At 38.7% G+C, this 20042-nt stretch overlaps 2 protein-coding genes across 2 annotated transcripts; both read left to right on the forward strand.

Moving 5' to 3' along the window:
* Nucleotides 1-5024: 5024 nt before the first annotated feature.
* On the forward strand, nt 5025-14166 carry lix1l (limb and CNS expressed 1 like). Its single transcript, XM_061059202.1, has 6 exons — nt 5025-5566; nt 8039-8202; nt 8453-8593; nt 8928-9023; nt 9309-9386; nt 10728-14166. The coding sequence occupies exons 1-6, from the start codon at nt 5233-5235 to the stop codon at nt 10977-10979; spliced, it is 1065 nt and encodes a 354-aa protein (XP_060915185.1). The 5' UTR covers nt 5025-5232; the 3' UTR covers nt 10980-14166.
* A 936-nt stretch (nt 14167-15102) lies between these two features.
* sf3b4 (splicing factor 3b, subunit 4) lies at nt 15103-19097 on the forward strand. The gene is made up of 6 exons (XM_061059920.1): nt 15103-15185; nt 16532-16660; nt 16787-17329; nt 17724-17885; nt 18026-18187; nt 18781-19097. The coding sequence occupies exons 1-6, from the start codon at nt 15152-15154 to the stop codon at nt 18948-18950; spliced, it is 1200 nt and encodes a 399-aa protein (XP_060915903.1). The 5' UTR covers nt 15103-15151; the 3' UTR covers nt 18951-19097.
* The last annotated feature ends 945 nt before the right edge of the window (nt 19098-20042 follow it).

Below are 20042 nucleotides of genomic sequence, written 5' to 3' on the forward strand. Positions count from 1 at the left end.
TTTGCCAGTAGGTGACTCACCAGCCTGACCCTTGCTGCTCTCTGTTCCACCTGGGCATACTCAACCAAAGTCCAACAATCCTACTGCTGACTGTCCAACATCAGTGTGCATCTTATCTTATTGATTAAATAAAACACTTAATCATTGGTAACAACAACATCATCACTGTGATGACAGTGAGGTCGTGTGAGAATGCTTAATCAGCTTCAACAGATATGATAACTGGCAGAAGGCCTTGTTGTTTTCTTGTGTTTCTCTGATTTTATTACACTGTGATTGAAAAGCACTTAGTAACTTGTCAAATAAAGCACAAATAAAATAAAGTGAATCATAAAGAAACAATTGTATTTATGTGTTACCTATAGAGCTCTGATTTAATCATTGATGTAATGTGTGTAACTTAAACATGCTGATGCTATCAGCCTTAAAATGTTAGCATTTAGCTCAGATACGGTCTAAAAAATATTTTTTTTTCCAGCACTGGTGAGATCTGTTTGATTGATTGAATCACTTGATCTTCTGATACTTTAATTATAAATGGTTTGTGTTTGTATGAAGGTCAACTTAAAGGACAGAAACTATGGCTGTGTGGATTGCAGGAAACACATCTGTCAGCATAACAACAATTCTGTGTCTCTTTTCTTCTATCTTTGGTTTCAGACTGAAATATTACAACTGTTATAAAAGCTTTGACGATTTTTTTCTTTTTTTTCTTTTTAATAACCAGGAAAAAACCTGATTGAGATTAAGAATATCATTCATTCAATATCATCAAGAGTGTCCAGCAGCAGCAGCAGCAGAATAAAAAAGTTACAGAAATAAAACACAGAGTAATTACAAACACAGATCACCATGTCCTGAGTCACAGAGCAGAAAGTCATTATCCAAACATCCACAACCTGAAGCACCTTCCTCCAACACCTTCAATCTACTTTTAAAAGAGATTTAAAGAATGTGTTTGAAATGTCTCACAGATGGATCAGAGGTCAAAATGCTCGAGCAACACTTTGTAGTATGAAGATCAACTGTATTAACAAAGGAGACCAAAGATGGATCAGGAAAGTATTTGTGACTCACATTCATGTCTTCATCAGGATACATTCAAATCTTTTTGTTGATCCTGTGACTTTAATGAATTTAGCATCATCATCATCAACTCAACACTTATGTTCCGCTAACCTTTTCTACATCGGCTAAATACCTGAAAACTATTCAAAACTGAGCTGTATTCTTTCATGTTAATTAGCAGCATTTAGAATGCTAACTCACCATTAGTGTTAACATTCAGGGCAAGTTAGCATGCTAATGTTTGCAGTTGGAATTTGGCACTGTTGTGCATATTTACTCCCTCACAGCAGTTGCTATAGCGAGGCTGTGGACTCCTTGCCCTCATCTTTCTTTGTCACTTGAACTTAAATTGTGAAGGTTTGTATCTTCCAAAACAGCTGACTATTTAAAGAAGAAACAAATAAGCATTTTGAACTACATTAAAGAGAAACAGAAATGTGATGAAAGTATTGAGAAGAGTCTGACACTTGTTCATGTGGATGTACACCTTCTACCTTTGGTTAACATCCAACACGTATTGGCCTTCCGTTTATCTTTATGGTTGTTGTAAAGTCATTATTTCTCAACTCAACTTCACCCCATCAGTCATCCAGGATAGGGGGGGGGGGGGGGGGGGGGAACTCAAGTATGTAAGCAGTGAGCATTAAAAACATGAGCTGATTCATAAAACTTGTACTACAGTACAACAAGTCTCTGTTCATCTATTGGGAAAGCCCCTGCATTGGAGTTTTAAAAGTCAGAGTTTGACATAAAGCTTAAATCAAAACCAGATGTGGGAATGTGTTCTACCAGAGGTTATTCTCTCAGTCCACAGACTGTTCACCATCGGCCTGGACTCCACTAGTGGAAACAGCTTTTTGTTTCAACATATCTTTTAAACCTTTTCTCTCTTAGTGAAGATAAAAATAGTTTTCAGACATGGAACAATCTTTGCTTTGGCATGTAGGGATGACACATTTTTGGTGAAATATCAAAATGAAACGGGTTGAGAAGTTACTACACAGATACCAGAAACCTAACAAGCAAGGCAATGTGATTTAAAGTTTATATTTGCTATGTTTGTACTTTACTTTGAATGTTTAACTGTCATTAAACCCACAAGTAAATGAAGGAGATAAGAATGATAAAAAAAAAGGATCAAATGAAAGACACTCAAGAAGAGAACACTAAAGTTAACTCATGAAGTTAACACCAATGTTCAGCTCAATGTGGTGAAACAACATGTTTAAGATCGCTGTTCCTCTGTTAATTGTAATTTGATCAAGAATTACAGTATATGGAAGAAATATGACTAAAGGTCAAGAAAAGATTAAGTACATTCAGTTTTCTTTCTTGTGACTTGTCTTTGATTTACTTCAAACTTCCCTGCATTAAAGTTATATATGTTGTATCTTTGCTCTGATAAACGTCGACCCTGCTGAGCAGCTTATGCAAACGAAGCAAAAATATAACTGAGTTGCATTGCAAACTGATGTATTGAAATGAGAGCACGCCCTCCAGTGAGCCAAACACTCATTACAATTGTGATATATGGCTTTCCTGTTGTGTGTTTCCTCCTCAGTGAACAAAGCTTACAGGCTACATTGTGTATGTTTGACTTAGTCATTTTTAGGGAGATTTTCACTAATTAACTAAAATTTAAAAAAAAGAGTAAAGAAAAAAGATCAATTGAAATGCTCCATTGTCCCTGTTTTAAGCTCTTTTGGTTTCACAGCAGACCACAGCCTGAATGAAAAATTACCCAAGTTCCATGGAGTCATAAAAAACATTTAGGAAGCTCAGGAGGAGGTCTCATTTCCTCTAAGGGTCTTTGTTCTGTACAGAGCTGGTGGTCCACCTACTCAAAGTGAAACCCAACTATGGATGATTTCTCTCAGTGTCAAAAAGAGGGAACTTTTTGTTGAGACCTCTTATCAAGTAAAAAACGAGTGAGTCTGCTTCCAAGTTTTAATCACATGCTTCAGGCTGCAGAGCTGGAACTGTAAAGCCTCACTGTGGCTGTGCTCTGTTGGTGCCAGGAGAGAGAACAGAGGAGGCTCAGATTTCGTGTCTTGATATTTCTCTGACTTTCCCTTGCTGCGTTCAGGTGCTGGAGAAAATGTTGGAAAAACAACAAGAGAGCATATTTGAAAACTACATGCAATAAAAGTGGAGCTATCTTTTCATCAAATCAACAAAATTGATGTTTCAGGAAATGTATTATAACCTCAGCTTTCAGAACCTTTCTTTTAATTTTCAATGTCATTCTATTCAATTAAATATTTGTTAACCTTCAATAAGTAAACTGTAAAGCCGGGTGTTCACTATATGATTTCAGCCTGATCTATTTTTAAATCGTACAACTGATTTTTAAGTTGGGCCGAATTTCAGCCCCAATGAACATCTTCAGTCGTGCACACTGAGGCACAGTGGCCAATCACAGCCTGATCAGCTGCTCTCGACCGGTCCAATGATTTTCTGGCATGTTTGATTTTTTTGGTCATACGACTGAACACACTTGCACAGCGAGAGCAGAGCCACGGGTCGATTCTCCGATTTCAGGACTTTTTCTGATTGTGTCTGCACAATCAGAAAAAGTGATAGACAGCATCTAAAATCACCATGGAAACAGCTGGCATGCCTGTTTAATCAGTGTTCCCCCTCTGAAATCAACTTTGGATACTAGTAGACTTGTGTTTATTTGTGATGCAGATTGTGTGTGTGTGTGTGTGTGTGTGTGTGTGTGTGTGTGTGTGTGTGTGTGTGTGTGTGTGTGTGTGAGAGAGCGCTTATGCTGACTTGTGTATTTGAGGTGTGCATATGAGACAACTGAAATACACATATCTGACAACCTATTTCTTTAGGAGTTATCTAATAACAATTGCAAATGCTCAGTCCCAATTTGACTTGTGCAGTGTGAGCTCTCCGGTTGTTTCCCCCTACAATTGGGTTGTAGGATGTGAGCACATGAATCTTTAGTTTTGGTCTTGCATCGTAAACATAGACTGTAAATATGAATGGACAAAGCTGGAAATCATGTCTCTGCCTAACTTTCAGAAAACCTAACTACAGAGCTGGAGCTGAGGCAGGATTTAAGCCTCCTCTCAATCAGGTCAGCCTTGTATGTATAACTCGTATTATTCATAAAAACAAAATGGATCAGAATCAGAATCAGGGTTTATTGCCAAGTACATTTACACATACAAGGAATTTGACTTGGTGTATTGGTGCTAAACAATTAACAAGGAAATAAAGCAGAACTAGCAACAACTTAAATAATACAGTATAAGAAGCTATTACAATAAGTTATTAAAAAATTCCCCCTGTACAGTGTGTGCCCATTAGGACAATAAACAATCAGGCCTATTTTGTTTTTTGAACCAGGCTTTGAATGTGGTGTGTCTATGTGAACTCTGGGGCTCTTGGAACCAGCCTCAAGCAGACACTAGAAGAAATGCTTTTTTTTTCTCTTCCGCATTTCGCAAACAATTCGGTCACACAGTGTGAGCTGACATTCTATCACATTTAAACAAGGGGGCTTAACACGTTGAAATGACTTGTGTAGACTTACATTTTACAACTGATTATACACAAGATGAGCAGGAACTTTTACGTGTAAAGCCCCTAGAACTTTTGTTACACAAATTCTGTTGCAGAGGAAATACACTGAGTTCTTCCAAAGGTTCTTAGTCCCTAGGAAAGGATGCTGGTGGTGGAATCACAGCTTTTCTTTTGGTAAAAACAATAGGTAGTCTAGTGGAGTTACCATTTCACGAAAAGGAAACATGTTACATACTTATAACAAAGCACACAAAATGAGAAAAAACACAATCTATTATGCGTTAAGCAGTCAATGTACGATAATAAACTTAAACCACGGACATCAATGGCTAAACATGAAAAGTAGGCTACTTCGCTTTGGTCCTCTGAACATATTGCCTATAATACGAGGTGTCCTTGAAGGCATCATTTGACTGACAATCTCGCAGTCTAATCCAGAGAGTGAGGATGCATAGCAGCAGTGATATGTGTCGAATCAACACGGATAACCACTTCTTTCGGCTGTGATTGACAAAAGCCCGCTAATACTTTGTTCATTTAGTCCCAGGAGACCATTTTTTAACCTTAAGCAGCCGGATTTCAATCTCATCCGGACCGGGACTTTGCAGACGTTACGTTGGGACAATGGAATCCAACGTGAACAGTATCCGCCCTCAGAGGCTACAGCCGGGGATCGGATTCGGTTCAGGACCGACCGGGACCCTCCGCTCATCTCTCCGGCCTGGGGTAACCGTCCCCATCGCACCGCTCCTTCCCTCCCCGGTGCTGCTGGCCGCCTCGTCCGGGCCTCCTCCTCCGCCGCCTCCGTTACAGCTCCACAGCTTGTACGGCGGGTTGGGAGCCGGGCTGGGGCCGGGGGCTGCCGGACACTGTAACCCGGGGAACCCGGCGGTGCTGAAGGAGGCGGTGGAGGCTGTGGTCCGCAGCTTCGCCAAACACACACAAGGTTATGGCAGAGGTAATGTCTAATGGTGATACATGTCAAGTTAATATATTCCTGAGTTCTGTTGAGTTTCCACTTTTCCACTTTTAGCTGCGCCATTTGTTTGGACCTTTTATTAACAACGGAAAAAACACGAACTGCATTCCTGTTGAAGGCTATTCATGTCTGACAGTGTCACAGATTTTCACTTTATATTGTTTTAGAACATGTACAACAGATTGAATGTTAACACACTGTCTCTGTATCCACATAGCTATAGTAACTTTGACTACATTCACCTCACTATAGGATTAAGTGCCACAGCTCTGGGGGATTACATTAAAGAACAATAGGCTTTTATCATTTGTCACGTTTAAGTGTCAAAATTTACAATGCACACCAACACAATACTGGACCAACAATGAACTTAAAAATATGCATAACAAAGGAAAGGTAAGCCTAGGTGATTCAGATGCTGTCAAAAGTAATGATGTAGTGGTTTAAATATCTAGTATTGATCAAAACATCAATGTCAAACCAACTTTTAGAGAAATGAGCCTGCACATGTTGTTTACTACCCAGACTTACAAGTAATACCATATGGATGTTAGGTGGTGTGTCTTTTTAAAAGACATAATAGCCTGAAAAAGGTTGTTTAAAAATCTGATTTTTTTATAGAATGCCTCGTGGTGATGAAATGTCAAAAGTTGAATAATCTTTTATCTTTTTACTTGTAACTGCAGCACACAGAGAGAGCTATGTTAAAAACGTACATTACACCACATGTCTGCTGTAATGCCAGCTGTAGTCAGCTAAGACGAAGTGTTCCTGTTTGGTGCTAAGAGGATTTATTTCCAAAAGATTGTCCCCTCATGCTCAGCCTCTTCCCTCCTCTATCTCATTTAGGCGACTTAACACCCTCCACATTGGCAGCTACACAAAGGCGTTCATCAGGGCATTATTTTGGTCCTAATGTTGCTCCAGTTCGGTCATTTACCCGTGGGAAGAAGTAGATGTCACAGACAAATGATCACATTTTGTATTTGTCACTATTTCCCCAGGCCATTGTAGACTAGTATAGGTTTTTATACATGTCCCCCAGTTATAATAATCAGGGCCATTACCAGGGAAATGAAATGCTTATTCCCAACTCAAACATTGTGAAGACACACTGAAGTAGTGTTCACTTCTCTTCATGTTTGATCTATTTTTAAATCCTCTGTGCTATTTTAGTCAGATATGGAATAACTGCTGAATTGTGGGTTTGAGTCTGGGCCAGCGCCATTGTGATATTCCATCCTCCACTATCTCCTAATATTTCCTGTCTCTTCCTGCTATATCTCTCAGGAAATCCTTCAAAAATGAATCATAAAAAAACAGACAAAAATGTAGGATGTCATCTCTCTCCTGGACCCTGTAGATGCTCAAAAACAACTTTGTTGTTTTCTCTCTTCGTGGCTTCATATTTAGAGAAACATCTAAACAATCCACTAAAATGTAATACATATACTGTGGATCGAATGGTTAAGATTTAATATTTGTAAGAGATTTGCTCTGTGATGTTTTCAGAGATCAACTTGTGTAAAAGTTTATAGAGCCATAACTGCCGTTTTAGTGTCGTTACAAACAACAAGAGATTCATTTACAGCTTTGCACACATTAAGAGCAATAAAAACAGGTTCGCTGTTAAGGGATTCATCTATCAGATGCCAGGATATAGCTCGCCTTGTTTACAGAAGCCCTCGCTAGTCCCAGAGCTGCAGCCTTTAAGTGTTCTGATCTCACTCCAGACTCAGAGAAAAGAGGCAGGCTGCCTGCTCGCTGCCTGTGCTCGTATCAAACGGCGAGAGCTCAGCGGGGAAGGAGCCGAGAGGCAACAGAAGTCAAAGAGCTTTTTGGATAAAGTTGGCTGCAGCTGCGCTCTCTTTCTCTCCAGGCCAAATAATCGTTTCTAATTTTCCTGCCCCGTTTTTGTTGCTTGTTGTTCCCTCTGGCTGAAGGCAGGACTGAAACTTTCTCCCGTGGACACATTAAGGGGTTGTGTGGTTTTTCAGCAGCTCTATTGAGATGATGCAGAATTTCCTCTTATTTCAAATAACAACAGGAAAAAACTTCTGGTATCCTTGAAATGACCTGCCCCCCCTCCCACCCTGGAGAGGATGTCACACAGTCATTAACTATGTGCAGAATATCTTCATGTGGATACGCTAGCCATATTAGCCTGAATAAATGTTGTATTTCATTTTTCATTTTTTTTAAACCAGTAGGAATGTTAAGTTAAATCCTTGATGTATAAATCTCTTCCTATTCTTATTTTTTTATATTTTAAGTGTTTATTTATGTATCTATTCTTATATTGTTTTATTTGCTGATAACCTGCTGCTGTAACACCACAATTTCCCAGTTTGGGATCAATAAAGTAATTCTATTCTATTCTAACTTATTAAACAAAGTGTTGATGATGAGCATTATATGTGACCAGTCTTCTGTGATCTCTGGGCACTTTAGTAAACGTGGTGGAGGCCTTACAGGAGTTTTGGCAGATGAAGCTTACCAGAGGGGCCGACCTGAGGAACGGAGCTCTTGTCGTTTATGAAATGGTCCCATCCAACAGCCCTCCTTACGTTTGCTATGTGAGTCTTCCTGGAGGAAGCTGCTTCGGAAGTTTCCAGGTACAGTCATGTAATCGTTGTTAGAGAATGTGAGAGAGTCTGCAAACACTGCACACCAAATATTGATTCAAACTCCCCAGGAACCACAGGCCAGCAAATGAAGGTCTCTTGCTGAGTGCACTCCACATAAACACCAGCTATGTTTGGCTCTCGGACAGTTTTTTTCCTGTGCTTGTGATTGTGTGTGTGTGTGTGTGTGTGTGTGTGTGTCGGGAGTGCTAATGCATTTTCTTCCTCAATGTTTTGACAGTTCTGTCCCACCAAAGCAGAGGCGAGACGCAGCGCTGCCAAGATTGCCCTGATGAACTCTGTTTTTAATGAACATCCTTCCCGCCGCATCACGGACGACTTCATCGAGAAGAGCGTCAGTGAGGCGCTGGCCACCTTCAATGTACGTTAAGTGTGATGTGTTGAGCATTTTTTCTCAACAGTGGGAAGAAAACTGTGGTAATAAATGTGAGAAAGGACACATAAGCAAGTTTTTTTGTTCAATGCATTTAGCACCATTTACAAATTTATATTTGAAGTGTGGAAAATGTTTTCAAGGCATTTACAAACTTTATTGTAAACAACTTAAATAAATCGTAGGTGAAACTTTCTCCATGAAGACATCCATCCTATCACATCATGTGTTAGAGTAACCGCCCAAAACTGTTTTCTATTCAACTGTTGTCCGGGGTTGATACATCACATTGGGATTTACTGGACTCTGCTTTTGTTTGCAGGGCAACAGAGAAGAGGCTGACAATCCCAACACAGGAATTGGAGCCTTTCGCTTCATGCTCGAGTCCAACAAAGGAAAATCCATGCTGGAGTTTCAGGTGCATTGACCTCAGGAATGTCTGTGTAGTACTGAGTAGCATTTTGACGCACTGTGGAAAATAGCATTTGCAAAGTGCTGGTGTTGAGCTAAGATTGTATAAATAAACCAAACAAGATGTTTCTACGTGTTTATCTTCTACTGAGCTGCAGTATCTTCACCTAAAGTCAAAGTGAAAGAAAGGAAATGTGAAGGAAGCATGCATGCTTTGCGTTTTTGAATTGCTACATATTTAGTTAACCGCTCTTTTTTTTTTTCTGCTGGCTTGGCTGTGTTTATGTTTCAGGAGCTGATGACTGTGTTCCAGCTGCTGCACTGGAACGGGAGTCTCAAAGCCATGAGAGAACGACAGTGTTCCCGACAGGTACTCAAAGACTTTAACTTCTCGAGCAGATGAACACAATCATCGGTAGTGTTTCGTTTTTTTTGTGTGTCAGATTCCAGAAGCCTTTGGATCAAGCTTGAAATGTCAGATCTTTCCCCACAAGATAGGACTGGTGCAGACGGATTAGATCATACATTTGAAAACATGTGCTCTCCAGTTGTGTTACACTCTAAACTCTTGGTTTATTCTGATGACATTTTTAAGGATCATAGAAGTACCTTAAAATGCAGGAAGCACCAATTAAACTTTCACTATCCAGACACCATGTCTGACACCTAAACTCAGGGTATCTAAGAATATAAAGCTAAGAGTTAGAAGTACTCCTTTTTACCACATTCAGAATTGGTTAAACTGTATGATATTTAGCAGGACATGTTGTGAAGGCTAGCTTGTCAAATGATGGAGAAACTGTAACTAAAGTACATCAGTCATATCTGGAGGATACCACATTGGCCTCCTAACAGCAATATCACTGTCAGTTATGGTGCATCCTTAATTCAAAAGTCAAATAAGATGAAATCAAATATGATCAAATACTAAGAATGAAGTCATTGGTGACCTTTCTGACGACAATGTAGCAACAGCTCTGAGATGCTGAAATTGAGATGTTGTTGCCACATTTACTCATCTTTTATTTTCATTATTTATTTAAGTATTTTGTTGCCCCTTAACTTTATAAGGTAGGGCAGCTGAAGAGAGATAGGCCGGAAGTCAAACCAGGCAGCGATGCGCAGAAGACTATAACATCTGTATTTGGGGCGCTTGCTTTTTTTGAAGTTATACATCAGCATAATGAAGAAATGTGACTTAAAATACCTGCGCCCCATGTACAGAGGTTACAGTCCTTCAAGCAGGCAGCCAAGGTTTGAGTCTGGCCTGTGGCTTCTTTCCCGCATGTCAATCCCTGATCTCTCTCTTTCCCTGATTTCTGACTCTATCCACTGTCCTGTCTATCACATGAAGGCACAAAAAGCACGAAAATAAACCTAAAAAAAAGACCTGGACTACATTTTTTTGTTTTTTTGTTTGTGATGTCGATAGGTTTGTCAAAGTTTCCCCTTACAGTCAAAGAACTGTATCAGTCTGCCATAGTCAGATCAGTCTGTGTGAACATAACGCACTAAAACACACACTGAGTTGTCTGTTTAATAGTCTGACTGATTTTTATTCACTGGTAGGTTTTGTGCTAGCTGTCCCTATTTTTATGTTAAGAAGTGGTTTCCACGTATTGCAAACAAAGGGCATGTATCTGTTGCTCCAAACCTAACTACCCTGCTTCTCTTTTCCTCCTTTCTATAACTCAACTTGTGTCATTTTCAGGAGGTGCTGGCTCACTATTCCCACCGGGCTCTGGACGACGACATGCGCACTCAGATGGCCGCCGACTGGGTGAACCGAGAGCAGAGCGTAGCGGGAACTATCGGGCAAGAGGTGGCGTCCACAGAGCGAGAACTGGAGGACGCCAGGCTGGCGGGCAGAGAGCTGCGATTTTACAAAGAGAAGAAAGACATCCTGATGTTAGCTGTGGGTCAGCTCAGTGCAGCCAACACGGCCACCCTGCCCTCACACTAAAAAAAAAACAAACACCGCCATCTATTGAGGAAAGAAGCTTTCACACTCTGTCGGATTCCTGGTAACAGTAACAGTTACTACTTATACATAAAGGTGACTTGTCTGAACTTATGTATCTTGTGTTTGGGTTTGAGGACCAGGTGATTAGGCCTTCACTTACAGTGTGCACATCAGTCCATGGAACACAAACTTACATCACCGCTCTAGCCGTTACCTCTTTGTGCCTAGTGATTACAGGATAACCACGCTTTCTTAAAAAAAAAGAAAAGAAAAACGCCCATAAACATGTTTGACATACCAGCTGACTTAGAGGGTTTCATACTTTTTAAAATATTTCTTACTTCATTTACTCAAAGTAGACCTGCAGAAAGAAATCCTGCCTTTGATCCGTGAATGTACAGGAAAGAGATCTTAACCAAACTGATCTGATCAAAAGTTTGGATCATTCTGAAGTTCATTTCAACATGATTTATACCATTTTCAAGCGTATAGCATTTCAGATCCTGGCAGATGAAAGTTTAAAAATGTATGGGTCTTAAAACCTTAATAAGAAGTACTCGATGTGTGTGTGTGTGTGTGTGTGTGTGTGTTAATAAACAAAATACTTCAGAAGCACAAAAAAGCAAAGACAACAACAGTGTAAGGATCCACAAAGATAACCAAATGAATACACATCCTTATTCTGCCTGTTCTAATGACAGTAAAGGTTAGTATGTGGAACAGATAACTGGCTTTCTAGTAAGCATAAAAATCATGTTACATTTTGAGGGTACTTTGCAAAAATGTCAGCAGGTGACCGATTGCTCTGACAGCAGCTCAGGTTTTTTTTTCTTTTCTTAAATCAGATAGTGAACCATTGCTTTTCTTTTCTTTCCTATTTTTCTGTGAAGGCGTTGGACATATATTTAGCGTTTCTTGTATACTTGGTGACCGTGACACCAGCTGAATGTACATTGTTTTTTTTCCAGTGAGCTATCAACTAAAGGATCTGCAAAGTGTTTAACATTTAGACTATTGAGATACTCTTGTGATACAGATTGTGTTTGTCATGTGCTTCGTCTGGCAGAAACAAGGACTAGCCACACTGCGGTGATTGAAGGGGGAATGTGAAGGCAAAAAAAAAAGAAAAAAGGAGTTGAGGGCTCTTTTATTGAGATGATTCATCGAGTGTGAGTCACAGTACTGAAAACAAAAACAGTACCAGCACTTGTGTTGATGTTTGTTTTTTTAAATAATGGAAGAAAAGTTTGATTGTAAAAAGTGTTAGTGGGCTAAAACAATGTACCACCTTTCAAATATCTTAATGTTGAAGGACCTTTTTTTGTCTAAATGTGATACCTTTATTTTTTTTAATATCTATCTAAAATGTATTGAATACATTATAAGGATGAAGGCATTTCATGTGGTAGCCTTTGGAAGACCCCATGTGACGGAAGTGAGAGTTTGATTGGTAATATGTGGCTCCGTTTTGGAAGGAGTTGTGGGCACAGAGTTATGCGAGTAAAACGGCAGAAGTCTAACTGCTGAATGATGGATAATCAACAACAGCAGGATGTGATTACACTAAATCTGAGGAGACAGCAAATAGAAAACAAAGAACAGAGAAGGAGTATGATTCAAACCAGGACCCGTTTTATTGTTTTATTACCCTATATCTTGCTTGAGATCATTGTGCCTTTATGAAAAACAGTTAGACATGTAAAAAACACTAAACTGTATCCTAATGAGGTCTTAAAAGAAGCATTTTACAGCGTTTCTTTTTTCTTTATGTTGAAGATGGACTTGGTAAATGGACTTGAGCTTATATAGCGCTTTTCTAGTCTTCCGACTACTCAAAGCTCTTTTACACCACCTGTCACACCGATAAAACTATGAATTTCATGCTATATTACTGTTACAGAACCTTAAAGGAATATATTGACCTTTTTTCTGGAAATGTGCTTCTTGGCAGAGTGTGATATAAGATGATTGATACCACTTTTGTATCTTTTTACTACATATAATGCTAAGTTAGCTTAGCTTTTAGTATGAAGACAGGAAACAGCTAGACTTGCTTTGTCCAGTGTAATAAAATATGTTAATCATCTCACCTGAAACTGACTTATGAAAAGATGTTTCTTAATGTTGTAAAAAAGTTGAAAATATACATCCTTGGTAACGATATGGGATGATTTACTGCTGGAGTCAACTCACAGCCATGAAACAGTCTGACTATCCCTTTGTTTGGCAAAGCTTATTATTTACAGTACAAGTCTGAAAGTAGAATTAATCGTGATCTGATATGTCACCAGAAAGTACATTTCCCAAAATTTCTACTCCTTGAATATGTTACATGTCCTTTGATAATGAAAGATTCATTAAATCTTGTTACCTTTGATTTGCATGTATAAGCATTATATATTGTTTGTTTGGTACTCAATTTGCAAAGTTTGTCTGCAGCACAAATAGGAAAATGTCTCTGTTTTGTTTTCTTTGTGGCAGAGTTCCTGCACCTCTCCATTTAGTAAGTAATGAAAAGTTCAAATTAATCTTTGGACTGAGACAATGAACACGTTGAGATCACAAGTTTTCAGCTCGAGTACAACCTTGTTACTGACACATTTTCCTTCTCACTTGTTTTTTTCTTACTCCTCTAAGCTGCAAATTCATTTGAGAAAAAATCAACAAATCTAGTGCCCAACAAAACAACCTCAAGTCCAGTTCAATGACATACTGTACTTTAAGTGAACTCATGCCAAGGCTGAATGACAAAAAAGAACTAGAGAATATACAAGTATTTTGAATGAGCTTGTCACAAGTTAATGAATTGTTTTCAGCATTTTTCTTATCATTTAGATGAATTTTATGTGTGTGATTTTTGACAATAAGCCATTAATCTCTGAGCTCTCTTCTAACAACGCCTTTGACCTTTCTTTGTGATCATTATCAGTGATGGTTTTTTAAGCAATTTATTTTGTTTGCTATGCATTTTATTAAAAAAAGAAAAGTATTGGCCTTAATGACTTTTATGCATGATGTGTTGATTAAGTTTAGTTTGTATGTTTCATTTTCTACACAGTATTTTCTTTTTTTTTGAGTGTTTCTCCAGGCCCTTATTGTATGTATTTTATATGAGCATTTTGTATCCTGTGTTTATACTTTTAGTAGATTTTTATGATGTAATAAAATGGCTCATACAAATTTTCAATTCGTTTTTCATGTCACTTTTTTGACCTCTTTATAAAAGCGAACAAATTAACTTTCATATATTTATACGACCCTTGCAACTGTCACTTGCAAAGATAAGCATTATGTGTATGGAGGACGAGATCTGACAGGAGTATAAATAAATAAATAAATAAATGTATAAATAAATAAATGTGGAAATAAATAAATGTATAAATAAATAAATGTGGCAATAAATACATGTAGAAATAAATAAATGTGGACATAAATACATGTAGAAATAAATAAATGGAAATAAATAAATGTGGACATAAATACATGTAGAAATAAATAAATGGAAATAAATAAATGTATAAATAAATAAATGTGGAAATAAATAAATGTGGACATAAATACATGTAGAAATAAATAAATGGAAATAAATACATGTAGAAATAAATACATGTATAAATAAATAAATGTGGACATAAATACATGTAGAAATATATACATGTAGAAATAAATAAATGTGGACATAAATACATGTAGAAATAAATAAATGTGGAAATAAATAAATGTGGAAATAAATACATGTAGAAATAAATAAATGTGGATGTATAATATAATACATAAATTTAAGACATTTAATTATTTATGTCCCATTTATTTACCAGTTTTTATTTATTTATTCACGCATTTATTTATTCATTCATTTATTTATTTATTTATTTATACTTCAGATCTCGTCCTCCATATATGCGGAGGTAACTCAACATAAACGTAATGCAAGACTTCGGAAATACAAGAGAGGCCCTCCGCTGTAATCCATCAAGGTTTAGTCGTGCATTCATGAAGTTAATTATTCTTGCCTTTTACTGTAAATAAAAGTGTTATATATAGAGTTTATGATTCCTCCCTGAAACATTGTATCTTATTTATTTATTTATTTTTATAATTTCCGCCTCCGGTACACACCGGAAGAGGCGGGACCTCGGTTTAGGTCGCTTGCTGTTCGTTGTTCATTCAACATGGCAGCGGGACCAATTTCAGAAAGAAACCAAGGTAAAGGCGTCTTTTATTAGCTGTTATCAGCCTTTCGGTTTGGCTATATTTGAACTTTTTGTGAGTTATTCTTCAAAATGCTTTCATAGTTTATAGGAGCGCTGCTTGCTGCCTGGTTAGTTTATTGTTTGAGGTAAACACTCGGTCACATGGAAGTGGGAAGTTTGAGTTAGCTTAGCTTGCCACTCATTAAGACATTGATTTGAATCAAACGTTATTAGATTTCTTAGGCTTGCTTGATGGATCAACACATTTGTGTTGCGTTGATTAGTATTTGTTTACATAATTCTGTCTGTTGTTAGCTCATCACAAACTGAGATACACCCTGTATGCTAGCTGCAGTTAGCCCGAAAAGCTAATCGCAGAGTACTTAGCATCTGACTGCATCATACAGACTCATCATAATCACTCAATCAAACTCTTTGTTCATTGATCCGTTTTATGGCTTTTATAAACCATTAGATGTACAACACATAGCATCAGGTCATATAATGTTCATATATGTGGTTGAACAGGTGGTAAGCTGACTGTTGTATGTGTTGTTAGATTCAGAAAGAACTACCAACTTTTATAATTCAACATTTAAACACAGGCTTTTGTGGGGCCACAAAATGTAGGGACAGTATAACAAAATATTGCAGTTGCTGATTCTGTGGTTATGTTGTGATATTAAAAAAAAAAGCCATGTTACCTCAAACAATTACAACTGACCAGAACCTACTGATTATTATTTTAACATAAAACTTCAACAGATATAAAGACAAATTATAGTATTCCACAAATATGGGTTTTAAAACCCAGAAAAACATGCTCCTTTTTACATTTAGACTTTCTTTATTGTCATTCAAACTTGTACAGTGAAGATAAGAACGACATTTCGTTGCATTTGACTCGTTAGTGCAAGATAAAAACAACAGCAAGTATTCACATGGAAAAATAAGGTGCAGATATAAATAGATATAAAAAGAAAAGCTATGTGTAAAATTATTATACAGATAAATATATTGCACATTTGTGATGTATGTTGTATTTTACAGTCCAGTGAGGTAGTCCTGTGTGGGGGTTTGAGGGGGGATGGAGGGATTATTTATTTGTGTTGAAAAGTCTTATGGCCTGTGGGAAGAAGCTGTTACAGAACCTGGAAGTTCTGCTTCGGAGGCTGCAGAACCTCTTTCCAGAGTCCATTTCTGAATATGTACTAAGCAGATATTTTAGCATAATTTTGTGTGTATTAACATTTCAAATCAACCATCTCACTTTTTTTAAATTAAGATTCCTCTTTAGTCCTCTTTAAGAATCGTGACAGATCAAAGCTATCGTTCAATTCTCATGGTTTTCCCCCCCAGATGCCACTGTGTATGTTGGTGGCTTGGATGAGAAAGTGTCAGAGCCACTACTATGGGAGCTCTTCCTGCAGGCCGGTCCTGTTGTCAACACACACATGCCAAAAGACAGGGTCACTGGCCAACATCAAGGTGAGTTGTATCAGCTATACTCAACTGTGATTACCAAGGCTGCAACCTCACAATGAAGAATGAAACACATCTGGTACTTTTTGAATCTGAAGATGAATAATGATCACATGTTTTCACTCCTCTCAGGTTATGGCTTTGTGGAGTTCCTTAGTGAAGAGGATGCTGACTACGCCATAAAGATTATGAATATGATAAAGCTCTATGGCAAACCAATTCGAGTCAATAAGGCCTCTGCACACAACAAAAACCTTGATGTTGGCGCCAACATCTTCATCGGGAATCTTGACCCGGAGATTGATGAGAAACTGCTCTATGACACGTTCAGCGCCTTCGGTGTGATCCTCCAGACACCAAAGATCATGCGAGACCCAGACACTGGCAACTCCAAGGGTTACGCGTTCATCAATTTTGCTAGTTTTGACGCATCCGATGCCGCCATTGAAGCCATGAACGGCCAGTACCTCTGCAACAGACCCATCACGGTGTCCTACGCCTTCAAGAAGGATTCTAAAGGAGAGCGACATGGCTCAGCTGCAGAGCGACTCCTGGCTGCACAGAACCCTCTCTCCCAGGCCGACAGACCACATCAGCTGTTTGCAGACGCTCCGCCACCGCCGAGTGCTCCGACACCTGTCCTAACGGCTCTGGGAAGTGGGATGCCAATGCCGGGTATGACTGAAATACTGTGTACTTTCCCCTTTTCTTAAGCTAGTTTCTTAATGCTTTTCATAGTAAGAATACAGGATCTGTATTGAATGACTGGTTATAGATTGAATGTGATGAGTGCAATGACAGCAAATAACTAATTCTAAAGACAACAATGAGATGAGGTAAAAATCTTTTAGGGAATATAAAGGTGCTTATCTAACTGGTGGATCTTTAATCTGTTGGTCTTAATAACATGAATTTAATTTACACTTGGCTGACAAACAGCATTTTTATGAGGCATTCCTGGTAAAACAGATTTGTGGCTGAGGGTGAAAAGATTTAGCAGCCAGTATGTCTTTGTGGACTCGTAGAAGATAAAATGATAACTTGTTAACAAAACTTGTTTTTGGTGCAGGCATGCCGCCCCCTGGTTTCCCTAACGTTCCTCCTCCTGGGTCCATGCCTCCTTCCATGCCCCCTTCAATGTCCATGCCTCCAAATGCAGGGGCACCGGGTATGCAACCTGGTGGTGGGCCTCCACCCGGACCACCACCCTTTCCTGGCAGCATGCATCCAGGTAAACTTCAACTTTCTCCACAGTGGTTGCAAGATAAATGCAGGTGCTTTTTTTTTTCTTGCAAAAATGTAGACAGTGCAGAACATGGGACTGGTTCTTTGATTTGCTTGCCTGTAAACTTTGTTGTTTGTGTTCCACAGGAATGCCTCAGATGCCTATGCCCCCTCCTGCTCCTCCTGGCATGGTGCCTCCACCTCCTGCCCCTCCAGGATCAAATCAATCACGGGCACCGCCACCCCCTGGGATGCCCCCACCCCCACCTATGGGCATGCCACCCAGAGCACCATATGGACCTCCCATGGGTAAGCACTGTTACATCTCCTTGAGTTGTTGTAAAACAAAACAGTTCACAAAGGCCTCGCCTTGATCTTCAGACTCACCTTGATCTGAATGATAGCACAAAGTGTATCCCATATTGGTTTATTGTGGAGAGTTATGGTACATGATGTGTTCAAAGTTAAGCTCATTGGTAGGGATGATATAGTGAGTTGAAATCGGTCATCATAATCGATCATGGCTCAGAATATGATTGAGATTATGATTTAAACAGATGTTGTGCCACAACACAAACCATGCATAAGTGAGGACAGAATGGGCGCTGAAGTATCTTTTTTTATTTGCATAGATGGAGCAGAAAGCTTGAATATATATATATATATATAATAGACGAACATTTTACTAATTATTTTAACTTGCATATGTTTGTCTGATTGTCTGAAGTTCTTATTTTTGTAATATTTCAAAAGTTTATTCTCCATTACTGTGGAGTCCGATATGATTCCTGTTCACAAATCTGAGATAGTGTTTACCTTTGGAGGGTAACGGCTGGGATTCAAATATAAGCTAGGTGTTTTAGCACAATATGACTCTTTCTCTCTTTCTCTCTCTCTCTCAGGTCCACCTGTGCCACCAGGTATGAGAGGGCCCCCTCCCCCCATGCCTCCACCTGGCTACGGCGCTGGTCCTCCTCGTCCTCCTTTTGGTTTCCAGCGAGGACCTCCTATGCCTCCAAGGCCCCCCGGCGTCCCTCCACGTGTTCCTATGAGAGCACCAATGCCCCCATAATCCACCTCAGACTGCAGCTTAGCTCTTTTTTAATATGTTAAAATCTACTCAAGTTTGTAATAGTGAGAATAATTTAACTGCCGTTTGTACCTCTTTTTTTTTTGTCACTGTACAGATGAAGACAAATAAAGTTTTTAGTACAATTTTTTTCTTTCTCATTAAAATGTATTTTGCAATGGTTTTTAATTTTGTAGAAAGATGATTAAAATGATGCCTTCTTTAGTTCATTTTCAAGAAAGGAAAGTTATTTGGGAATATCATATACGCTGAATTGCAGTATCTCCCCTGGCTAGACCAGATATGTACTTAATTAATAAGCTGCTTACACATGTCCCACAATAACCATAAACACTTCCCCTCTTTATTTAAATTTGAAAAACTACGAATCATAAGTATTGAGTATTTTTATCCAAGAAATGTTCTCCATTTCTACATGTTTATTCCCCCACATTAAAGGTTTTCTTAAAAACAAGACTCTTATCCAAACCACTGTTGGCTATAAAGCAGTTTATTACAGGCTTTAATTAAACATCCCAAAAACTGCAATGAGGACACCAGTACTAATAAAGGAAAGCTTATTGTGTGAGAGGAAAAAAATAAAGCAAAAAATTATACTGTACGTCCTTTTTTTGAATGGTGCAGTTTGTGACATCACACTGTGAGAAAAGCCCACGTTTCTTCATTTTTGATGCAGCAGAAAGGATGAAGAATATGGCAAGTGGTTGGCATAGCAACAGGAGTCAGGTGCGCTTGCACGTGTAAAATTGTTCACACAATTCAGCATTCGTGTTGAATGAAAATACAATCTGAGAGTACGGGTTTTTGTGCTCATGCTATAGCGGGGATTTGCAGGGGAAATAATGTGAATTCAGTTTTTCTTTAAATTGAATAGCACATGTAGCCCACTCATTTGCAAAAATGCATTTAGATCCCATTAAAGTACAAAATGCACGCGTTAAAGGCACAGAGCTGGAGGATAGTATACGGATGTAAAAGTGCGCAAAAAAAATGTTCCGGGGGAAATAAAAAAGCCCTCCAGATATGAAGGCGTTAATGTCGTGAAGGTTTGCATGGGGGAGGGGACCCCTGCAC

The sequence above is a fragment of the Labrus mixtus genome, chromosome 16, assembly GCF_963584025.1.
Source record: "Labrus mixtus chromosome 16, fLabMix1.1, whole genome shotgun sequence".
Lineage (NCBI taxonomy): Eukaryota > Metazoa > Chordata > Actinopteri > Labriformes > Labridae > Labrus > Labrus mixtus.

Excerpts from the sequence above, each read along its gene's own strand:
- lix1l (XM_061059202.1), top strand. The coding sequence starts at position 5,233 with ATGGAATCCAACGTGAACAGTATCCGCCCTCAGAGGCTACAGCCGGGG. Across the intron at positions 5,567-8,038 it reads CACACAAGGTTATGGCAGAG|TAAACGTGGTGGAGGCCTTA; the intron begins GTAATGTCTAAT and ends TGGGCACTTTAG. Across the intron at positions 8,594-8,927 it reads AGGCGCTGGCCACCTTCAAT|GGCAACAGAGAAGAGGCTGA; the intron begins GTACGTTAAGTG and ends TTTTGTTTGCAG.
- sf3b4 (XM_061059920.1), top strand. The coding sequence starts at position 15,152 with ATGGCAGCGGGACCAATTTCAGAAAGAAACCAAG. Across the intron at positions 16,661-16,786 it reads GGTCACTGGCCAACATCAAG|GTTATGGCTTTGTGGAGTTC; the intron begins GTGAGTTGTATC and ends CACTCCTCTCAG. Across the intron at positions 18,188-18,780 it reads ACCATATGGACCTCCCATGG|GTCCACCTGTGCCACCAGGT; the intron begins GTAAGCACTGTT and ends TCTCTCTCTCAG.